This window comes from Equus przewalskii, chromosome 1 (genome assembly GCF_037783145.1).
Source record: "Equus przewalskii isolate Varuska chromosome 1, EquPr2, whole genome shotgun sequence".
NCBI lineage: Eukaryota > Metazoa > Chordata > Mammalia > Perissodactyla > Equidae > Equus > Equus przewalskii.
In genome coordinates, this window is record NC_091831.1 from 122,681,312 (window position 1) to 122,702,088 (window position 20,777).

General features: G+C 37.0%; 1 protein-coding gene across 4 annotated transcripts in view; it reads left to right on the forward strand.

Annotated features, from left to right (window-relative positions):
- The window catches only part of UACA (uveal autoantigen with coiled-coil domains and ankyrin repeats), an 82,282-nt gene that overhangs the window by 43,424 nt on the left and 18,081 nt on the right, over positions 1 to 20,777 (forward strand). For all 4 annotated transcript variants that reach the window (XM_070621937.1, XM_008523903.2, XM_070621926.1 and 1 more), the window contains exons 2-11: positions 397 to 530; positions 4,831 to 4,919; positions 8,289 to 8,353; positions 9,144 to 9,201; positions 13,622 to 13,692; positions 13,796 to 13,902; positions 14,583 to 14,764; positions 16,195 to 16,232; positions 19,284 to 19,352; positions 20,398 to 20,505. In XM_070621937.1, the coding sequence (XP_070478038.1) occupies positions 433 to 530; positions 4,831 to 4,919; positions 8,289 to 8,353; positions 9,144 to 9,201; positions 13,622 to 13,692; positions 13,796 to 13,902; positions 14,583 to 14,764; positions 16,195 to 16,232; positions 19,284 to 19,352; positions 20,398 to 20,505 (885 nt within the window). In that variant the 5' untranslated portion in view covers positions 397 to 432. The remainder of the gene's footprint in view (positions 1 to 396; positions 531 to 4,830; positions 4,920 to 8,288; positions 8,354 to 9,143; positions 9,202 to 13,621; positions 13,693 to 13,795; positions 13,903 to 14,582; positions 14,765 to 16,194; positions 16,233 to 19,283; positions 19,353 to 20,397; positions 20,506 to 20,777) is intronic.

Here is a 20,777-nt window from a genome sequence, read left to right on the forward strand (position 1 = left end):
TGACCCTGGAGCCATAACTTTTCTCGTCTGTTAAATGAGGATGATAATTTTAGTTTACTAGGGTTCTTTTAGTAATTCATGCCTGGCACAGGGTAGGTGTTCAGCAATTATTAATTTCCTTTCTTTGCTCTGAGGCAAAGAAAACAGAGCAGAGAACATGAGAGATATGGTCTTTCTCAAAAGTATACTTTAAAATCTTTCTTGTATATCATGTGTTTTGGAAAGGTTCTTTTCGTGAAGTTAGCGCAGCAGGGAGAGGAAATTTGGGATGCGGTTGGAAATCGAGTGATGCATCATGCAGTGCTGCTTTCCCTTCGCCTTGCCTTCCTTCTTTAGAAAGTCTTACTGATATAGTAGATATAGTATGCCATGTTTACTTTTTTTTCCTTTTTGTAGCATGCAGCAGATTGGAACAAATATGATGACCGATTGATGAAAGCAGCAGAAAGGGGAGATGTAGAAAAAGTGTCCTCAATTCTTGCTAAAAAGGGAGTCAGTCCAGGCAAACTAGATGTGGAAGGCAGATCTGCGTAAGTATTACTGATACTAGCCTACGAGGGATTGGGTAGACGCTTGGGATACAAATGAAATGGTTATCAACTTTTTAATTTAAGAAGTCTTCTTCAAAACCCACATTATAAAATCTCTCACACTTAACTTTCAAACACTATAGACTAATAAATCTCAGTTTGAAAGATTTTCAAGCTAGAGAGAGAATGCTAAAAAATACTGCCCAGTCTTTTAGGCCCTATGGCAAACCACAGTCTGGGTTATTTGGTGCATTTTCGTTTATAAGCTTTTTCACATTCCTTATCATATTTGATCCTCTCAGAGGTCCTCTAAAAGTAATAGGAGAAAGTTTACAGAGTAAACTTGGCCTAATCTCATGAAAAGTCACAAAGCTGGGATGTGAACCTGTTTTCTGTCTTGGAAGAATTCTGTAAGTTACACTGTCTTTTCCTCTCAGCTTCCCAATCCATTTTTATATTTGAGTTATTAATTTAAATGAGAACCTCTAGAACAGAAAGGGAGGCAGAATAAGTAGTATGGCTTAGGGAGACACAGGTAGCAATCCTGCCCTTTTGTTTTTGTCACTGAGGAGGACTCCTGGCTTTGTTTATATGCTTATCTTTTTTCCCTCCCCTCCCCAGTCTTCATCACTTCCCGTCCTGTTGGGGTGGGAAGCAATGGGAGCTAAAGGGTAGATCTAGGTTCTGTCACTGCCCTCTATGAATATAGCAGTAAAACCTTATCTGGGAAACCTTCTAGAGGTACAGGTGAAGTCTCATTTCTTCAAATTCCTCTCAGTCTGATACTTGCATGAGTTTATTTAGAATATTATACAGTAACTGGAAACCAGATACTGAATCTAGCAATGAATATTAAGAAGTGAATGGTTAATGTTTGATGTGGGTCACTGCCTTAGAATGCTTAGATATTTAAATATAGTAAAAATAGCAAATCGTGACTTAAAAATTAAGTAATTTTTAAGAGCAATACAGTGTGAAAAGTTCCACTTTTTTTATACTGTTTCAATTTTATCAAGTAGCCAATTTGATGGCTATAGAAATCTTGGTGATTTTGAGTCCTGTTCCTATTTTTGGTAAATTTTAAGCTATTTATAGAGTTCACAGTGTAAATAGTAAAAATGTAATATCTAAAAGTGACTTTGTTTTTCATTTTTCTTTTTTTCCAAATGCCAAAATGTTAAAAGATGAAGGGAATCTATGGGATGAAACTCTTCAGTGAAACCTATTTCTTCAGTTTTGCCCACGCATGCTTTGAATGAATGGTTGCTTGAGTTTTTGTTCTGATTTTTTTCATCTAAGGTTTAGTGTTGAGTGAAATTATTTGTATTAATGGTCAGAGTTATAAAAATCATGTGTAATTTGATGAACTATGAACTTTAGTTTGTGAAATATTTGAATGGTATTAGTTTTTTAGGTTTTCACTGTAGAAGGTAGAATTCTTTCTGGTATTCATAGGATAAAATATTTTCCTTTTGTTACTCACACATAAACTGTATTATTCCTTAATTAAAGCATTTTATATTTAGTCAGGTATAGGCCATGTTGTAAATATATTTTCTGTATTGCATGTTATTGTAAAAACAATTTTATTTTGAATGATTTTGTTTTTAGTTTTGAAAAGTAAGACCAAAGTAACATATGCTTCTTGACCTCAACTCAGTTTTGAAAATGAAATATTTGAAGCCCAGCCGTAGTCACTGCAAGGGTCTGTTTTCTTCCCATTCACCTCTCCCCTAGGATGCAGCCCCTTGCCAACACAAAATAAGGCAGATTCACCAAAGATCTCCACTGCCACCTGGAGAGGCGGGGATTCCAATTCCTGTCACCCCATCCGCTCAGCCTGTCAAAAGTGCTCTTCCAGCCTCCCAGCTGTTTTCTCTGGAGTCAGCAAAGCCTCCTAGGCAAAAATGGCCTCAAATACTAAGCTTACCTTTCTGGGCCTGTCCTTCCCTGTATACTACCCTAGTAATTTTTCACTGTCTTTTAGCTCCCAGATGCCTTTAAGCACATCTTATTTTTTATGTTTTTTGGCGAGGAAGGTTCGCCCTGAGCTAACATCTGTGCCAATCTTCCTCTATTTTGTATGTGGGATGCCACCACAGCATGGCTTAATGACTGGTGTGTAGGTCTGCATCTGGGATCTGGACCTGTGAACCCAGGGCCCCTGAAGCAGAGCGCACAAACTTAACCACTACCCCACTGGGCTGGCCCCCGCATGTCTTATTTTTATGCAACTTTTCTAGTCATCCTCAGAGGTGGGGATTGTCCAAACTATCTGGATCTCCTGTTATGAAAGCAGAAGTATGTCTTGTTTAAAAAAAGAAAACTTAAAAGTTGACTTTTTACAAAAGACTGTTTCTATAAAACAGCTTTTCCAATTTCCTTTACAACTCTTTGCATACATTTTAGTGATTGATATATCTTCTTTCTGAAGCACGTCTACTGTTTATAGCACCCCCAGCATTAATAATGCATCATAGATTTGTTGTGATTTCTGCCCTTTGGTACATTATCAGTATAATGTTGATTGATTTTGAAGAAAGAAGTCTTGCAAATTTTGTGACCTAGGAGATGAAAATAAGCAAATGAAAAAATATCTTCAAGATTCTTGGGAAGCTAAAAACCTTTGCTTGAAGAAAATTGCCGTTCCTCAAAAGGTTCTAACTATGCATTGCATGGTATAACTCCCTACTTCGTTGTTGCAGAGAGATTAATTGATACCCTCAGTCTTATAGCAATTTAATTCTACTACAAGAAGAATGTGTGTGACTCTTAAGAACACTATATTCCTTTTATCAGAAACATTTCTTTCTCTCTAATTCAAATCATACACGAGCCTGCTTTACTTAGTAGTGCTTGGTCTCTAGTTTGCATTTATATTTGTCATAATACTAATAGAGACACATGACTGACTGTTATAATATCTGGAAGTGAATTTGCAAGCTGTCTCCAGATTTGCCTCTAAGCATTCCGTTATTTAAATATTTGAGGGCCCATCATCTGTCTGGTACTGTAATTGTTTCTGGGGATGTAACAGGAAACACAACGGACAAAAATCCCTGTTTTCATTGAGTTTATAGTTGAGTAGGAAGAGATTAATAGACTATAAAGAAAATAAATCTTGAATTTATATATTAGAATATGTATAGTTCTGTATAGAATAATAACAGCAGAGATGGGAGAACTAGGAGTACTAAGGTTTCAGGGAATGGGAAAATGTAAAATTTTTAAATGTTGAAGGCAGGGAAGATCCTGCTGAGGGTGTAATACAGTGTGTGCCTGTATCTGGGCACCTTGCCGAGCACTTGCACATCCTTTATCTTCTGGCATCTTCACCGTGGTTATTGTAGTACTTGTTTAGGGCCTCAGTTCTATTTCAGCCTGAGTTCTACATCTTTTGCCAACAAGTCCTACTGTATTTACTTATCAGTTTGGATTTGGTAGAGTATAGTCAATGTCAGTTCTTACTGCACACAAAATATTTGTTGACTAATGAAGTGTTAGGTGATCAAAGAAACAATGGGACATTTTATGTTGTATCTTGAATACGTGATGGCCTAAAGTTAGATTTGTAAGCAGGCTTTACTTGCCTTATGAGGAAACTTGTTCAATTGTGCTTGTCTGTGTGAAACTTCAACCAGTCACACAGGTCTTTGAGCAAAAGGAAGAATTAGATGGTAGTCCTTGGTACTTTTGGGGAAGAAGACTATGCCAGTTCTTTTATGGCTTTTAAGTGTAGCTTAGCTTGTTGTTTTGAAGGCTTTTCTATTTCAAGTTTAATTTGATCATTTTAAAGAGAAGAGATAAGTGTTTTGATCTGTCTTTGGCCTTAACGTTCTCCTGTAACTTTATTTGTTTTGGCAGTTTCAGTATATTTGAAACCAAGCAAAATAATCTGATAGGCATTTTTTAGTGCATTTATTAAGCTCCAAACACCAGTGCCTTTGTTATAAGTAATAAACTATAGAAGTTAATGGTATTATAGTATAAATTTTTGTTGTTAAAGCTATTGAACATTGGAGTAGTCCGTTGATTCTAAGGAGGTATTTCTAGAAAGTAGAAAGTATTTCTAGAAATTTATAACCCCCTTATAAATTCAGGTTAAGATGAATTTTTCAGTAATATGGGATAGGTTTTTTTTTATCTTCTATGAAATGTATAGATGTTCTAATGCAGTCTTTAAAATGTGTGTGCATGCGTGTGTGTGTGTGTGTGTTGAATAAAAGGTGACGTTAACGTAACTTTTAAGTTGGCCTTTGATAGTTTCCATGACATAGCAAATATTTTCTTTTTGTTTTAGCCTTCATGTTGTGGCCTCAAAGGGGAATCTGGAGTGTTTGAATGCCATCCTTGTGCATGGAGTTGATATTACAACCAGTGACACTGCAGGTATGTGTGCCTCCATAGTCAATTACAAAACAGGGAAGACAAGCATTGTCCATTGCGAATGTTCTTAATCAGACCTAAATGTGATTGACAAAGAGAAGTCCTTAATTTTCTGTTTTTAATTAGTCAAGAAAAGGTTTACTTCTGAGGCATCTTTGTCGGGGAGAGGGCAAGTACAGGGAATTTAGGAGAAAGGATTACTAAACTGATGAACAGTTGGAGACCCGAAGTCTAGTGCCAGTCTTGGTAGTGTTACAGGATCCTAAATCTCAGATTTTGAAGAACCGTTAGGGGCCGTTTAGTTTATACTCATACATTCAGTATATGACTCCTCACTGTTGTGAGCATTTGGAATTTGGTCGGACTTTTCTTCTGATGGAGAACCAACTGCCTCAGAACAATAACATTATCACCAATAATGATGATAACAAGAATAGCTGACACTTATATAACGTCTATGTAGCTACTCTGCTAAGCACTTGACATGTACAACTCATTTTATCCTCACGTCAACCCAGTGAGGCTTGAGGCACTGAGCATCCAGCAGCTCGTCGTGCAGGGTCCTTCGGTCAGAGTCTGTGTTCTTAACCATTATGCCTCATGAGGAAACCTGTTCTGTGTTAGCTATATTTGTAAAAAATGCTTTCTTGTAGACAGTTTAAGTCTGTCTCTTACTGGGTCTCCTGCTTAAACTTATCATATCTGTCTATCTTTTAAAATCTTCCAGCGTAAGTTTGCACAGCGCCAGATAGACTTTTAAGTATCTGAATGAAGCTATTGCTTTTCTTCAAGGAACATGTTAGTTTTCCATTCTTCAGTTAATCATTCTCAGTTCTCTGAGACTCTTGACAACTATTTCTCTGCAGTTCTACTTTGTTATTCAATTAAATATGGGAGTTGATGTCAAGCAGAGAATTTTCTTAACAACTTTAATGTTTCGTTCTATGACTCCAAGTGTGGACAAATAAATACGTTACTGTTAACCAGCATTGTGTTTAGAAATGGAAGAGAAGGAGAGGGAGAGAGAGAGAGATCACAACTGAGTTAGTAAGGAAAATCTTTGCCTAAAGATACCTCAGATTCTTAATTGAAGACTAAACTCACTGTATCTGCCACCTTTGAACCAACAAGAAACTGTTTATTACTTATAAATATGCTTTCCATTGATGCAGAGGAATATTTATTTTTGGAAATTTTGGGCTAACCATACCTCTTCAGAACTCTGAAGACTTTATTTATTATGCTAATTCCAATTCAAACTAGTGTCTTTCTTGTTTTTGTCTGTGTTCATTCTGCTATGGACATTTTTGCCTAGTGGCCAATCTAGTGACTTTTGCCCGCCCTCCTCCAGTGCAGACCAAGCTCAAATGCTTTCCGAAGCTCAGCAGACATCGTTTCATACGCTGCGTTCTGACATACCCTGCTTAACTCTTTTTGGTTTTGGTTTTTGCTGTTGTTTAGTCATATTTTTATTTGATTTGTTTTATTATGTTTGTCCTTAGAGTTGTCCTTTCCTAAGGACAAGGACCTTGTCTCATTTACTGTTGTATTGTTTGTTATAATCCAGATGTAAATAGTTGATAAAAATTTGTTTAGAAAAACTTTGTGTTTTATCTTAACTCCTTTATTTGCTAGCAATACGAAAGTGTGTTGAAAATAACCAGATTTCTAGTTATTGCAGTTTTGAGGTATTTGTGACCCAGGTCACAATGCACCTTTGGTGTAATTGATCAAGGTATGTGTTAGGTGTGATGTTCTGTTAATTTTTTGCTGTCCTATCTCAAGTGGCTGGAGTTGGTATTTCCTTAGCCCTGACATTTTTATGTGACCAAGTTTCTGTGGCATTTTATTGAACACCAGGGACTGTCACCACTGTGCCTATCCCCACCATCCCACGCCATACTCTCCTACTTCTCATGTGAATGCCAGTTAATATAGTCACTTTTCACAGTGTGAAATGTCTCTAGGAAACTTGTCCATTAATAGTAGCAAATTGAAATTTGAAATCATCACATCTGACTTATTTGTAATCGGATGATCGATGATTAGGAGTGGTTGAATATGTTGTATCTGTACCTGTTTAAAAATCTGGATTCACTGCTTTTTATTCTAGAACCTGGTTAGTCAGCTACAGAGAAGCAATCAGACACAGGAAAAATTATTCACTTATCTAAACTCATATAAAATTGAATGATAATTGAAAGTCAATTTATTCATTCATCAAGGATGAACAGAACGTAAATTACTTCTTTTCTAGCAGAAAGATCTACTTGTGAAGTCAAGTTATGTTGTAAGAAGTTTGTGAATTTAGAGGGAAATTAAGAACATTTAAGATTAGAAACTAGAATAGCCTGATGAAGCCCTTATATTTTCACCATCCAAGAGCGATGTATGTGTAAAGAAATACAATTAGGAGGAATAGTGTTTGGAGGTAGAATGTTCTCTTCAAATTTACCTTTTTTCAATATTCAGCGTTCACCTTTCAGATTATCTGGTAACTTCTTCCCTGCTCCTCTTGTCTGTAATTTCCTTTAAATTTGCAGATTTTAATACACATTTTATTTGAACAAGTTGTCTGATTTTCAGAGACAAGATCTCTTAATGAACTTTGAATTTTAGTTGAAGCATAAAAATTAGTAAGGAAATACCCTTTCTTTGACATACATCTCTTAACTTCCTCCCTTTTTGTATCCACACTGCCTTTTTGGAAATGTTATGTGAAATCTAGGTATTTTTCTCTCCTTCCTTTCCCTGTTCTCTTTTTGTCTTTCTCTTTCTCTCCCTCCCTCCCTCCTTTCTTTCCTAGGCCAATATTTAATTATTTATTCTGTCTCAAGCACTGTTCTAGGTATTGGAGATACACTGGTGAATAAGGCAAAGTTCTTGCTCTTTATGGGTTTTCATGTTTAATTTTTCTTCCCACCTTCATTGTTTTGGTGTGTATATCTCTTATTAAAATTTGAAACTGGGTGGGGGCTGGCCCCGTGGCCGAGTGGTTAAGTTCGTGCGCTCCGCTGCAGGCGGCCCAGTGTTTCGTCGGTTCGAATCCTGGGCGCGGACATGGCACTGCTCGTCAGACCACGCTGAGGCAGCGTCCCACATGCCACAACTAGAGGAACCCACAACGAAGAATACGCAACTATGTACCGGGGGCTTTGGGGAGAAAAAGGAAAAAAAAAAATAAATAAAATCTTTAAAAAAAAAAAAAAAAAAAAAAATTGAAACTGGGTGAAACATTTTAGAAACTGAAGGCATGCTTACAAATTAAGTATTCTGTCAACTTATTTTGGAAAAATGAGTCATATTTCTATGGAAAATTCACATGTGAAGAAAATAACCCTTATCATATATTTTTAAATATTTTTTTTATAGGGAGAAATGCTCTTCACCTGGCTGCAAAGTATGGACATGCATTGTGTCTACAAAAACTTCTACAGGTAGTAAAAGTGGTTAATACTTGGGCTTTATTATTTTGACTGCAAACAGTAGATGTGTTTTTAATGTGTTTTTGGAATTTGAGATCAAAGAAAATAGTAGGCTAACTTTGCCTCTTAGCTTGCATAATATTTTTTCCATCGTTTGTGAAAGAATGTGAACAATAAAGAGCAGAAACTCTGAGGGAAGTGAATTGCATAACTCAGTGTATTAAAAATAAATAACAAAGACTTGACCTTCCTGTTGGCATTAGCTGGAGATTGGAATTTTCTGTTGTCCAATATATGACTTAAGATAAAGTGGTAACAGCATAGGATCCATATATTTCTATATAAACGTCAATAACTTAGACTACATAATAGTAACACTATTAGTTAAACTTGTAATCAGGCAACCACAAAATTCTATGAACTAGTGGGCTGAATTAAGTTTTCAGATAGAGGATGTATTTTTTGCCATGAAGTTTCACAGCGGAACTCTTGTTTTTTCTGATTCAATTGTTCAAGTTTTAACTCTTGCTGGAAAAAAAACCCCCAAACAATAGCATAGTTTCTATATCTCATTCTATTGTAATGTACCATATGTTTTCCTGTTTAGTGAAGTACCATTAAAGTTGCGGTATAATGTTATGATATTTGTTTCATGTCAAAATATTTAGTGGCTTGTCTAGTAGCCTTTAGAGTTTCTGATAAATGGAATATTTTAAGATTAGATAACAGCTGTTATTTGAGTTTTGATATTTAATTTTAAAATAAAACTCTCCTAGACTACTAAGTTTTTATGTTTTAACAGTACAATTGTCCCACTGAACATGTAGACCTGCAGGGAAGGACGGCACTTCACGATGCAGGTGAGCCAAGGTTTCACTGGGCCATCAACAAGTCTTTGTTAAAATGACTAGGCATTTAAATGAGTTTCAGAGTTTTAACATGCGTGTATTTGTATAATTCATGGAGAAACAATATTATGAAGTTTTTGTTTACTTGAATTTGAAATTTATTAGACTGTACAGCTTAAAGATTCATTCGGCCATTATTTACAGGCCAGTTTGCTAGATACTGAAAGTCCAAAGATAAATAAACCACAGTTCTGTTCTCAAGGAGCTCTGAGCACTGTGTGTGTATGTGTGTGTGTGTGTTTGGGAACTGGTAGGAGAAATAGGAAGGAAGACAACATTTCTCTTCCTTAAAGGCTACATTTACCTCGTTAACATGTCTGAACCTCATTTTCCTCATCTGCAGAATGAAATTAATAATACTACTGCAGTGAGTGGTTATAACTGACTCATAAATAGTGCCTGGCATTTAATCATTTCTTAATTAATGGTGGTGGTGGTTGCCTTGATTTGGAGGTGTCAGTGCCGAATTTCATATCACTGTAATGTAACTTTTGGAGGTGACACATATGTTTAGCACTTTGATTGTGATGATGATATCATGATGTATGCATATGTCCAAACTCATGAAAATGTATACATTAAATATGTGTAAGTTTTTGTATACTATAGGTTTTATTATCCCTGTATTTAAAACTGGTACAACTTAGTCAATTGAAATCTTAAAATTTATTCAGTAGATGTACAGATGAAGTTAGAATGAAAACCAAGTTGATGTAATAAAAGAACTCCAATAACAGCTGCTTATAAAAAAATTGTTGAGTGGTATAGGTTGGCATGTGACTTGAGGTCATTCGTGAACTGAATTCTTTCAATCTTGTTCTACTTTCCTCTCTTACCTTCCTCAGCTGTATGGTTGAAGCAGGGTGGCAATCATATTCATGTTCCAGCTGGCAGGAAGGGGAAAGAGAGCATGGAGGAACACATGCCCAAACTCTAAGGCCCAGGTTTGGAAGTGATAGATAGCTCTCTGGTCTTATTGCATTGACAAGAACAAAGTCAATTGGTTCTGTTTATCTACAAGGGGGGCCCAGAAATATTATCTCTAGGTGACTAGTCATGGCCCAGCTGCTCCACTGTAGAGGAAGGGGAAAACAGATTTTGGTAACAAATTGCATTTTCTGCCACAGTCCAATCCTCTGGCCTTCCAGATATTCCCACAGCCCCTACTTCCCACACATGAACCCTTTATTCCCTCCCCAAAGGGGAGGATACACAGCCAATTTAGTTCCTGAAGCTACCTTAAAGTCTGGGATTTCAGGGTGATGTGCAGTTTTCTCTTTTTGGCTCTGATGTGGCCCTTCATGGTCCAGCAATCTGTAAACTCAAAGAGAAGAGATCTGCTCCTCACAATATATAGAGATGGAACAAGAATGGGATAAGTGAAATAAAGACTTACTTTCAGAAAAGGGAGAATCAGGAAACCCAGGAGTCACTGGTCAGTAGCAGGTATCAAATGCTGCTGAGCAAAACTTGCAAAGGCTTCCTGCTGAGGTCTTGGAGTAAATTTCACGATTAGCTCCTCTGGATGCTGCCCTGGTTCTGTTTTCTGGGAAAAATCCCTTGTCCATTGTCCTCTGTGGGCCCAAGCTCTGCCTTCTGGGAGATTCTTCCTTGTCCGTTATCCTCCAAGGTCACAGATAAATTGGATGTTTGAGGGTATGCCCTCTGTAGAGGCAGCTTAAGGGCAGGAACAATTAGGAGTTTTAGCTGACTGCGCTTTTGGGGTCTTGGGTAGTGCAGTTCCCTCCGAACCTTGGTAGATTTCTGGTCTGTTTGTTGCCAGCCACTGCCATATGTCAGGAACCATCTCCAAGGTTATTTTCTGGACATAAAGTTCTTAACCTTCCTTTATTTCTAGACTCATGATTCTCTACCTCATTTTAATGCTGCTACCTCAAAGCCATCTGAAATAATAGTCTTGGATGGGAATATAATATCCTCAATCTGATCTTTATTCCAGGACTGAATCTTTTTCTTTCTTTTTTCCTTATTGGGAGGTCTTTGAGAAAAGGTTTGTATCTTGCTGTTTAATATAGAGAAACAATTGGCTTCTCCACACCTGCGAGGTCCCAAATGTCTAGACACTCTCTTTTCCCTTCCATCTCTGTTCATAAATTGGCTAATTCTTGCTTGACCTCATCTCTTTCTTATAATACCTTACAAAAGCAGTAAGTAGCTGCCAGTATGCACTAAAACTTTGGCTCTTCCCTATTGCTCCAAAGTCACGTGGTATAGCTCCTAAATCATCACAGATGATAGCTCTATCCAATGGTTTGCCACCGCATTAGAAAAATCATAAAGTTTCTAGCCTGAAATATGTTTATTCACCACTTAGAACCCAACCACTAAACCAGTACCATATAATGTAGGTATTTGTTATAGCAGTACCTGACTCCTGATAGCAATTTTTGTCTTAGGGATAGGCTAGGCTGCCGTGACAAACACTATAAAATAATGTTGGCTTTAAAAAACCCACAGAATTTATTTCTTTCATATCACAGTCCTAATGTTCAGATTGGCTTGTGTCTCTGCTCCATATGGTCGTTCAGGGATCCAGATTTCTTCCATTTTGCAGTTCTACCAGCGCCTAGGGTGCTGTCTTCGTCTTTAAGGCTGAAGCTGATAGCAGACACCTGTTTTTCTGCTAATAGGAAGGGGAAGATTATGGAGGAGTGTATAACCACTCTATTAAGTCCTAGACTCAGAAGGTAGTACGCATCACTCCTGTCAGGTTCCATTGGCATGATCTAACCCACATGGGTCATGCCTACATGCAAGGGAGACTGGGAACTGTGGTCTCTAGGTGAGCCACCATGTGCCCAGCACACTTTATTACCATGGAAGAAAGGGCGATCGGAGTTGGGTGAGCAGCTAGTACTCTCCATCATAGCACCTTTAATACTTACGTTACTTTTCAATATATTACAACTCTGGAATTTATTATGCTTTACATTTTTTCATTCTTATTTTTATTGGGCCTCAATGGTTGTTAATTTTACAATTCCTGAATTAATGTATTCAGTTTGTTTATCATCTTTTTAGGATTGATTATGTATTTTATATAAAGGATTGGCTGAATTAAAGACGTAAGAAATGAAAATTAATTTTCTTATGTATGTTTGGTTTTATTCTATTGAATTTTAACAAAAGAATTTTAACAAAAAAGAAAAAAGCTGACTTTGTCAGTACTTTTTGTGCTAGTAAACTAGTGTCAACTCATAGGGCTTTAAAAAAAACTCATGGGGGGTGTAAACACAATCCTATTTTATGAATTTCACAATAATTTTTTTCCTAATACAAATATGAACTCTAGTGTTAGAGAAGAAGAATTGTGTGATTTTATAATATAATTTTTAGCAAAATGACCCTGCTTTGGATCATTAAAGGCAGACATTAAAATCTCTGCTTTTAAAAGGAAATATGAATTGTATGAGTCATATTTTATTTACTGTGGCTCTTCTATTAAAAAATGATTATTGGGGCCGGTCTGGCAGCCTAGTGGGTAAGTTTGCACACTCCCTTTTGGTTGCCCGGGGTTCACAGGTTTGCATCCCGGGCACAGACCTACATACCACTTGTCAAGTCATGCTGTGGTGGCGTCCCACATATAAAATAGAGGAAGATTGACACAGATGTTCGCTCAGTGACAATCTTCCTCAAGCAAAAAGAGTAAGATTGGCAACAGTTGTTAGCTCAGGGCCAATCTTCCTCACCAAAAAAAAAAAAGAGACTCTGATTCTTTTTTTTTTTTTTTAAAGATTGGCACCTGAGCTAACACCTGTTGTGAATCTTCTTTTTTTTTTCTACTTTTTCTCCCCAAATCCCCCCAGTACATAGTTGTATATTTTAGTTGTGGGTCCTTCTAGTTGTGGCATGTGGGATGCCACCTCAGTGTGGCCTGACGAGTGGTGCCATGTCTGTGCCCAGGATCCGAACCAGCGAAACCCCAGGCTGCTGAAGTAGAGCACGCAAACTTAACCACTCCGCCACGGGGCCAGCCCCAAGGGTCTGATTCTTGAAAAAAAAAAAAAAAACGCTTCAAGGATCAAGTCACTTATAGCCATGTTTAGAAATATACTGCAAATAGAAGATTCATGATTTTATTATCTGTGTTTACCTTTAGAATAGCAGTATATTCTTCTGTAAGGATGACAATATTCCTTGGTCCTAATTGTACAAAACTTATAAAATGATCTTGTCTAATCCATTTTCAGATAGAAAATTGATGCTTATAATGCTAAACTGAGAGTAAAGGATGTGATGCTTGGTAGTTTAGAAATTGAAGAATGCATGCCTTATATGGACCTAGTAAAACACCACATGTCTTACCGACAGATGTTCACCATTTATCACTTTCCTTTGTTCCTCAAAGCTATGGCAGACTGTCCTTCTAGCATACAGCTGCTTTGTGACCATGGGGCCTTGGTGAATGCCAAAGATGTAGTAAGTCAGTTTATGTTTATTCTCATTTCAATTCATGTATTCTAACTTTGATACTTTGGGACGTTTGTTGTCTTAATGCTGTTTCATTTTTCTTGTTGCTTAGGATGGGCGGACACCACTTGTTCTGGCTACTCAGATGTGTAGGCCAACAATATGTCAACTGCTGATAGATAGAGGGGCGGATATTAACTCCAGAGACAAACAAAACAGGTAATTCTTTTATCACGGCTCCCCAGAACCAGCTGGATGCACAGTGATTCTGAAACTCTGCCTTTGTGACTTGGCCTTTCCAACCCCTTTGGTCCTCCTCTTCCTTGGAATTATACCCACTTCTTATTTTCCTTCGGAGTCTACTGCAGAAGGAAGGAGGGGGAAGATGACAGGGTAAGTGGAATACAAGCAGTGATTAAGGCCTGTGTTTGGGTCAAAAACCTGAAGAAAGAGGAATTATATCCCAGTTATTTTAAGCTTTAAAAAAGTCTTTAGTGAAGTGGGCTCAAATAAGATGTAAGAGAGAAGAATAAAAAATGACATCTGCAGTCTGCTTCTTCATTAGTGATTCTTTTAGAAGAAGGCGCTTCTTGGTGTCCTGGAGGTTGGCATGTTTCAGCAGAGATGTTGTGAAGGTGTTTTCTCTCATACTGCGCCTGGGCACACCCCCACTTCCTTCTGAGAAACTGAGGACATCTCTGTACCCCAAGATTCCCTTAGTTTATTTTACTTCTGTAATTGATGTTATTTTACTTGGAATACACCAATGATTTCTATCTGTAATTCTCCCTTTCCCCTTCTCGAGATCTATTCTAAGAAGGGGGCCTCTGAAAGAAGATTTCTGAAATATTTTCTTGGGTCTTCCTCAAGGTCTCTTATTCTTCTATCTTTTCTTTTAGAACTGCTCTCATGCTAGGCTGCGAGTATGGTTGCAAAGATGCAGTAGAAATCTTAATTAAAAATGGTGCTGATGTAAGCTTGCTGGATGCCCTTGGTCATGATAGTTCTTACTATGCAAGAATTGGTGACAATCTGGACATTCTTACCTTGTTGAAGACTGCATCGGAAAATACCAACAAAGGTACCAGCATTTTTCTGTAACTAGAAAAGTCCAGGTTAACAAAGAGCAGCTTTTAAAGAGTTAGGTGGTAGAGCTAAAATTTACAAGAAGCAAAACATTTCTTACTAATTAACAGTATTGGTTTGCCTCCCTCTATACCATGGCTTTGCGTATTCACATTGTAAGTCACTTGTTTTGAGGCAGTATCTGTTGCATATATTGTCTAGTTTATCCAGTAAACTCTGCTATACTGTGGAGTCATTTAAGAACTGAGGAGAGGGGCCAGCCTGGTGGCACAGCAGTTAAATTTGCACGTTTGGCTTCTTGGTGGCCCGGGGTTTGCTGATTCGGATCCCTGGTGCGGACATGGCACCGCTTGGCACACCATGCTGTGGTAGGTGTTCCACGTATAAAGTAGAGGAAGATGGGCATGGATGTTAGCTCAGGGCCAGTCTTCCTCAGCAAAAAGAGGAGGATTCGTAGTAGTTAGCTCAGGTCTAATCTTCCTCAAAAAAAAAAAAAGAACTGAGGAGAAAGAGTCAAATCAAGTGTTTTACTAATATATATATATCTATATATTTTTTTTTTGTGAGGAGGTGTAAAGGTCTTAAGCTCTGTTATACTTACAAAGTTTTAAAGAGTCATTAATTAAATGTGTATATAAAATATTCAACCAATATTTATTGACTACCTGTGCCAAGTATTTTTCTCTGTTAAAGAAAAATTGGGAAATACAGAAAAGCACAACAAATAAAATTAGTCACTCATCCTACCACTTGAGGAACTTCTGTTCACATTTTGAGGACTATCCTTCCAGTCTTTTCCGTTTGTGTAAAATTGAGGTCACTTTAGTGAGCTGTAGGTTACTTTTTGTGTAATATATTTTGAAGTCTTTTCCCTCATAAGTAAATATGTTTTTCTACAGTATGATTTTTATTGATGCATAAAATTGCATCTATTTAATTTAAGCAATTTTCTATAGGTGTCATTGAAGTTGTTTACAGTTTTTACTAATATTAATAACAATTTAGTGATCTGTCCTTATGCATAAATATTTTAGCATGTTTTTATTATAACCTTAGGATTATTTCCTAGACATTGAATCATGGGGTTCCAGGATATGTACACTTCTTTAAGCTCTTGATCTATATTGACAAATTGCTTTCCAATTTAGGAGTGTTTCAAATTTTACATTTTTTACCTGTCTCTCTTCCCTAGTATTGACTATTACCTACCTGGATGTTGTTATAGCAAAAAAACACCTTGCCAACTTGATAGGCAAAAATGATATTTCACTTTTGTTTTAACTGTGAAGTTCCTTTAAAGGAAACTTTAAAATGCATTTCTTTAATATTAACTCGGTTGTATAGTTAGGGAATGCGTATCTACCCAAGTTAACCTGCTGTTTCACTGTCCTTCTTTCTCCTCTCTTTCTCTCTTTCAATATTCAGGGAAAGAACTTTGGAAGAAAGGACCATCTTTACAACAGGTAGATCTTAATTTTAATTTTAAAAAATTATATGTATTGTGCAATATAAGTGCTTACTCAGACTGGTTAATGATTGTACATAACTGTTTTGGGTTTAAATGCATGCTGTTCTCTCGCCTCAGTTCATCATGCCCTTGGAGAAGCTGGGTATTAAGATCCTGAGGCTTGCTCTGGGTGCTGTCTCTCAGCTTGAGACAGTGGATCTTATTACAATGAATGTATCCAATGGGAAATAAATAGCCTGCTGATTGCTGGCCTTAAACATCCAGCCCTGCGAAGTATGAGATAGCACACCTCGCTGAGACTCTTAGAAGATTAGTTTCAGCCTGGCAGATTGTAGATAGTTTTCACCTGTCCTCCCTTAATAACAGAGCCAAATATTTACTGTTATTGGAAAATTACAGTGCAATAAGAAATGAAGAAAACAGAATTCAAAACTGATTATATAGTCTTTTCAATACCACTGTTAACATTTTGGTTTCTTTTCATCTTTTTTTGCTGTGTATTTAATTAATGAAGACTTCACTTAAAAAAAACCTGCAATACATGAAATAATTCCTACCTTGCACTAATTTTATTATCAAATCACTGTTTAACCCTGGTTTTGTGTCCCCGTCTCAGTAAATGTCTTGTCATTTCCCCTAATCTCTTCGAGTGAAGTAAGAGGGGTTGGTTTACTGCACTCTCACCGTCTGCTCAAAAGCTAGTATGGGCAGCTCTCCTCTTCTGCTGGCAGTTCCCTTCCAGGCTTTCAGCTTTTCTCTAATGAGAGGAACCTGGGCACTTCCAAACCCTGAAGAGAAAGTAATCAGGTACCTTGGAGCAATTCTGATCATCATTCTGCATCATTCCTCTACCTCTCACCTGAATCTGAAAGCTTTATTAAAGCATGTTTTCGTTTTTAATCCATCACAATTAAGTAGTAGGTTCATGCATGGGTCTTGTCTACTGTCACTTTTCTTTTCCATCTGGAGCACCTGTTTCAACCCTCTCTCCCATTCCTCAGGTAACCTAAGTAGGGGTATAATGAAATGTGCACTGTTATGACTGTACCAGCTGTCTCACCCAGAACCCGAGAAAATGATTCCTGGAATATACAGATATTGAGAATAAGGAATTACTGAATATTGATATGGGAATGGTATTCTGCTTAGTGCTCTAGGAGTTATCTAAATGAATTTGGGGAGTTAATATTCTGCTAGGAACAGCAAAACTCATTTGTTTCCATTAATTATTGAATACATTTAAAACTGTGTGCTGTAAATAGGATTTGTTCTTGTACTAAGGAACATATAATCCCTGTTATCAAGAAGATTACTGTATAGATGAAAAAATAAGACTGAGTTATTTGCTTAACAGATGTCTGTAGAGCACGTACTATCTGCCAGTTACTGTTCTTAGTGCTGGGATATCACGGTGTTCAAAGTCCCTGCCCTCAGGGAGCTCCAGCCTAGTGAGAGAGATGAGCAGTAAGCAAAGTAGTATCATAGCAGATACTTCGAAGAAAAGTGGAACAGGATTAGCGGATGAAGAAGGAGAGCACAGGAAGCTGTTTTAGATTGTGTGGTCAGGAAGGGGCTCTCTCAGGAAGTGACATTTGAGCAGAGGTCTGAAGGAAGTGAGGAGGGAGCTGTGTGGCTCTGTGGGAGAAGCCCCACGGGCGGAGGGTCGGGCAAGTACCAAGTCCCTGACGAGGGAGCATGTTCAGCACATCTATGGGGTAGTAGAAGGCCAGAGTGGCAGGAGTGACATGCACATGACCTAGCTGAAGGGAAGAGATGAGCGAGGTAACTAGGTGCCAGATTATGAAGGACCCTCTGAAGGGAAGCCAGGGGGTAAAAGTGGTACGATAAGGGGCTGGCCCGGTGGTGCAGCAGTTAAGTGCGCACGTTCTGCTTTGGCAGCCGGAGGTTCGCTGGTTCGGATCCCAGGTGTGGACATAGCACTGCTTGGGAAGCCATGCTGTGGTAGGCATCCCACATATACAGCAGAAGAAGATGGGCACGGATATTAGCTCAGGACCAGTCTTCCTCAGCAAAAAAAAAGAAGAGGATTGGCATCAGATGTTAGCTCAGGGCTAATCTTCCTCAAAAAAAAAAAAATTGGTACAATGAGGCTGGTCAGATTCCACGTGAACAGTCCTTTGGTAGAAAGAATGAGGCTGGAAATGTAGTTTGGGCAAATTGTGGGTACAGGATATCTTCTTAATGGGACTTTCTCCCCCTAATTCTAAATCCAAACTCACTAGAATGATAGTTTAAACACTTGATTAAACAAACTCCACAAATAATACAGAACATAAAAAAATTATCTTGGAGAATTAAAGCATTAGCTTTTTTTTTTCTTAAGTTCTTAGAAAGGAGGAAAGAGCTTTCTAAATTATTTTGTAGATTTAAAGGTCAACTTGGGCAAAAAAAGGTTATTTTCTCTCTTGTTTAATAATTGTTTTGTGTTTTTATTAAAGCAAATCTCTAAGCTTGAATAAGGGTTCAAAGCAGTGAGTGTACAAAAACGAGATGTACCCAACTAGGTCATTTAGAGATCTTTTATAAAGCTCTGGTCAGAGGATTTTCTGTCTCTGTCTTACCACACCCCTTGATATTTTATTTCATCAGTACTCAAAGAAATAAATAATTTTCATATTTTCTTCCAACATTAATGTAACTTGCCCTCCTCCTTTTTTTAAAGACTAAATTCTTCCTTTGGGAATGGTTGATAATGCTTATGGCACAAGTTTAGTTTTGTGTCTAGTACAAATTCTCCTTTTTAAAATTTTGTGACTCTAGCTAAAATAAATCCTTAACAATAAGGATTTTAAATTTTATTTTTTAGTATTTTAAAATAAATTATACTTGATTTATTTGAAACCTATATCCTTAAAGATGCTTTCCATTTGGAGTTCTCAGTGGAAACACTGCCACCTTGTGTTATGACAGCAAAATTTAATGTTGGGTAAGCTGAAAATCACCACTTGGATATATTGCTTATTGAGGAAAATGTGGTCTATATTCTCATTCTTGCTAACCTGTGTTTTCTTATGTTTTACCAAAGCGAAATTTGACACACATGCTAGATGAAGTAAATATGAAGCCAAATCAGAGGGAGCATCAAAACATTCAGGTAAAAAGAAAACAAAATTTGGTATCTTCCTTTGCAGAGAATTCCAGTGTTGTTTGTAGTGGGGTAGGGGAGAAGACAGGGAGCGAAAATGTGGGGGAAGGAGGGGCAGCTAGTTCTGTTTTGTAATTCAATTTTCTTGCCCAATCCATTCCAAAAGAATTGACTCTTGATATGAATGTTTGGGTCAGTATTATCTTACAGAAAGTATTGTTTTACTATATATTAGGAAGCAAATAATTTAACAACTTTATGTAACTTTTTGTTGATTTAAATATATGTGTTTTGGGTCATAAATCTCTATTCATGTTGGAAAATTATTATAGTGATAAAAATGATTATTAATGTAAATAAAATAAAAGCCCAACTTTTTCTTAAATTATTTTTTATTTTGATTAAGAAAAATAATTTTGTTAACCACACAGCACTTTTTACCTTTTATGTTTGTCAAAATGTTCGAAAAATAATTATTATATGGATTATGTTGGAGGAAGATCCCATAATTAAATGGTTTATTTTATGACTCAAATACCATTAGAATATAAATTGAGTATGTTTTCCATGTGATAAAACAGAAGCATTTTCTTTGGGTCTTCATAGTTTACTATGTACTGTTAAGAAAGTGATGCTAGCCTTAGATCGGAGCCTTAAGTACTTTATCAGAGCACTGAAATGATGATTAGTTTAAGAAAAGCATGCGAGTAGACTCATAAACTTGAGAGGTGTTAAGCAAAAGTTAAAATGGCATATTCTTCTTCTATTTTCTATTTCCAGATGATGGTTTTATTTTTTATTAGAATCATGATGGTTTGCTGTCTTGTATATATTTGTATTCATTAGATACCACAGGACCATAATTTTCTATATTATTTCTGGTCTATAGATTTTTAAATCATTTGAATGTCATTGAAATTATTGCATCTTTGTACTTAAAGCTGTTTTATATAGGTATATATCTGTAGATAAGAGCGAACTGCTTTTAAAAATCTCTTCTGTAAGAATTGCTCTTTTAAGGTTGGTGTAGTCCCTGTTATCTTTACTATTTAAGGATCTGGAGATTGAAAATGAAGATTTGAAAGAGAGGTTGAGAAAAATTCAGCAAGAACAGAGAATATTATTGGATAAAGTCAATGGCTTACAACTGCAGCTGAATGAGGTAAATAATCTACATAATACAAAAAAATCCAAACTTTTACTCCCAGTCATCATCATCGATAACAAATTGTTAATGCTCGCCTATCACGTGAAGTCATGGTGCTGGGTGCTAACAGAGGTAAAATCAGGTCATGGCCCTTGGGGAAAGTTGTATCTTACTAGGACCTTTACATGAAATCTTTAATGTCGAATCCAAGAACAGAGAATACTGTAGATGTGTGGTAACAACAAAGGACTGAACTGGAGCTGGTGCTATGGGATTGGAGAGGAAGG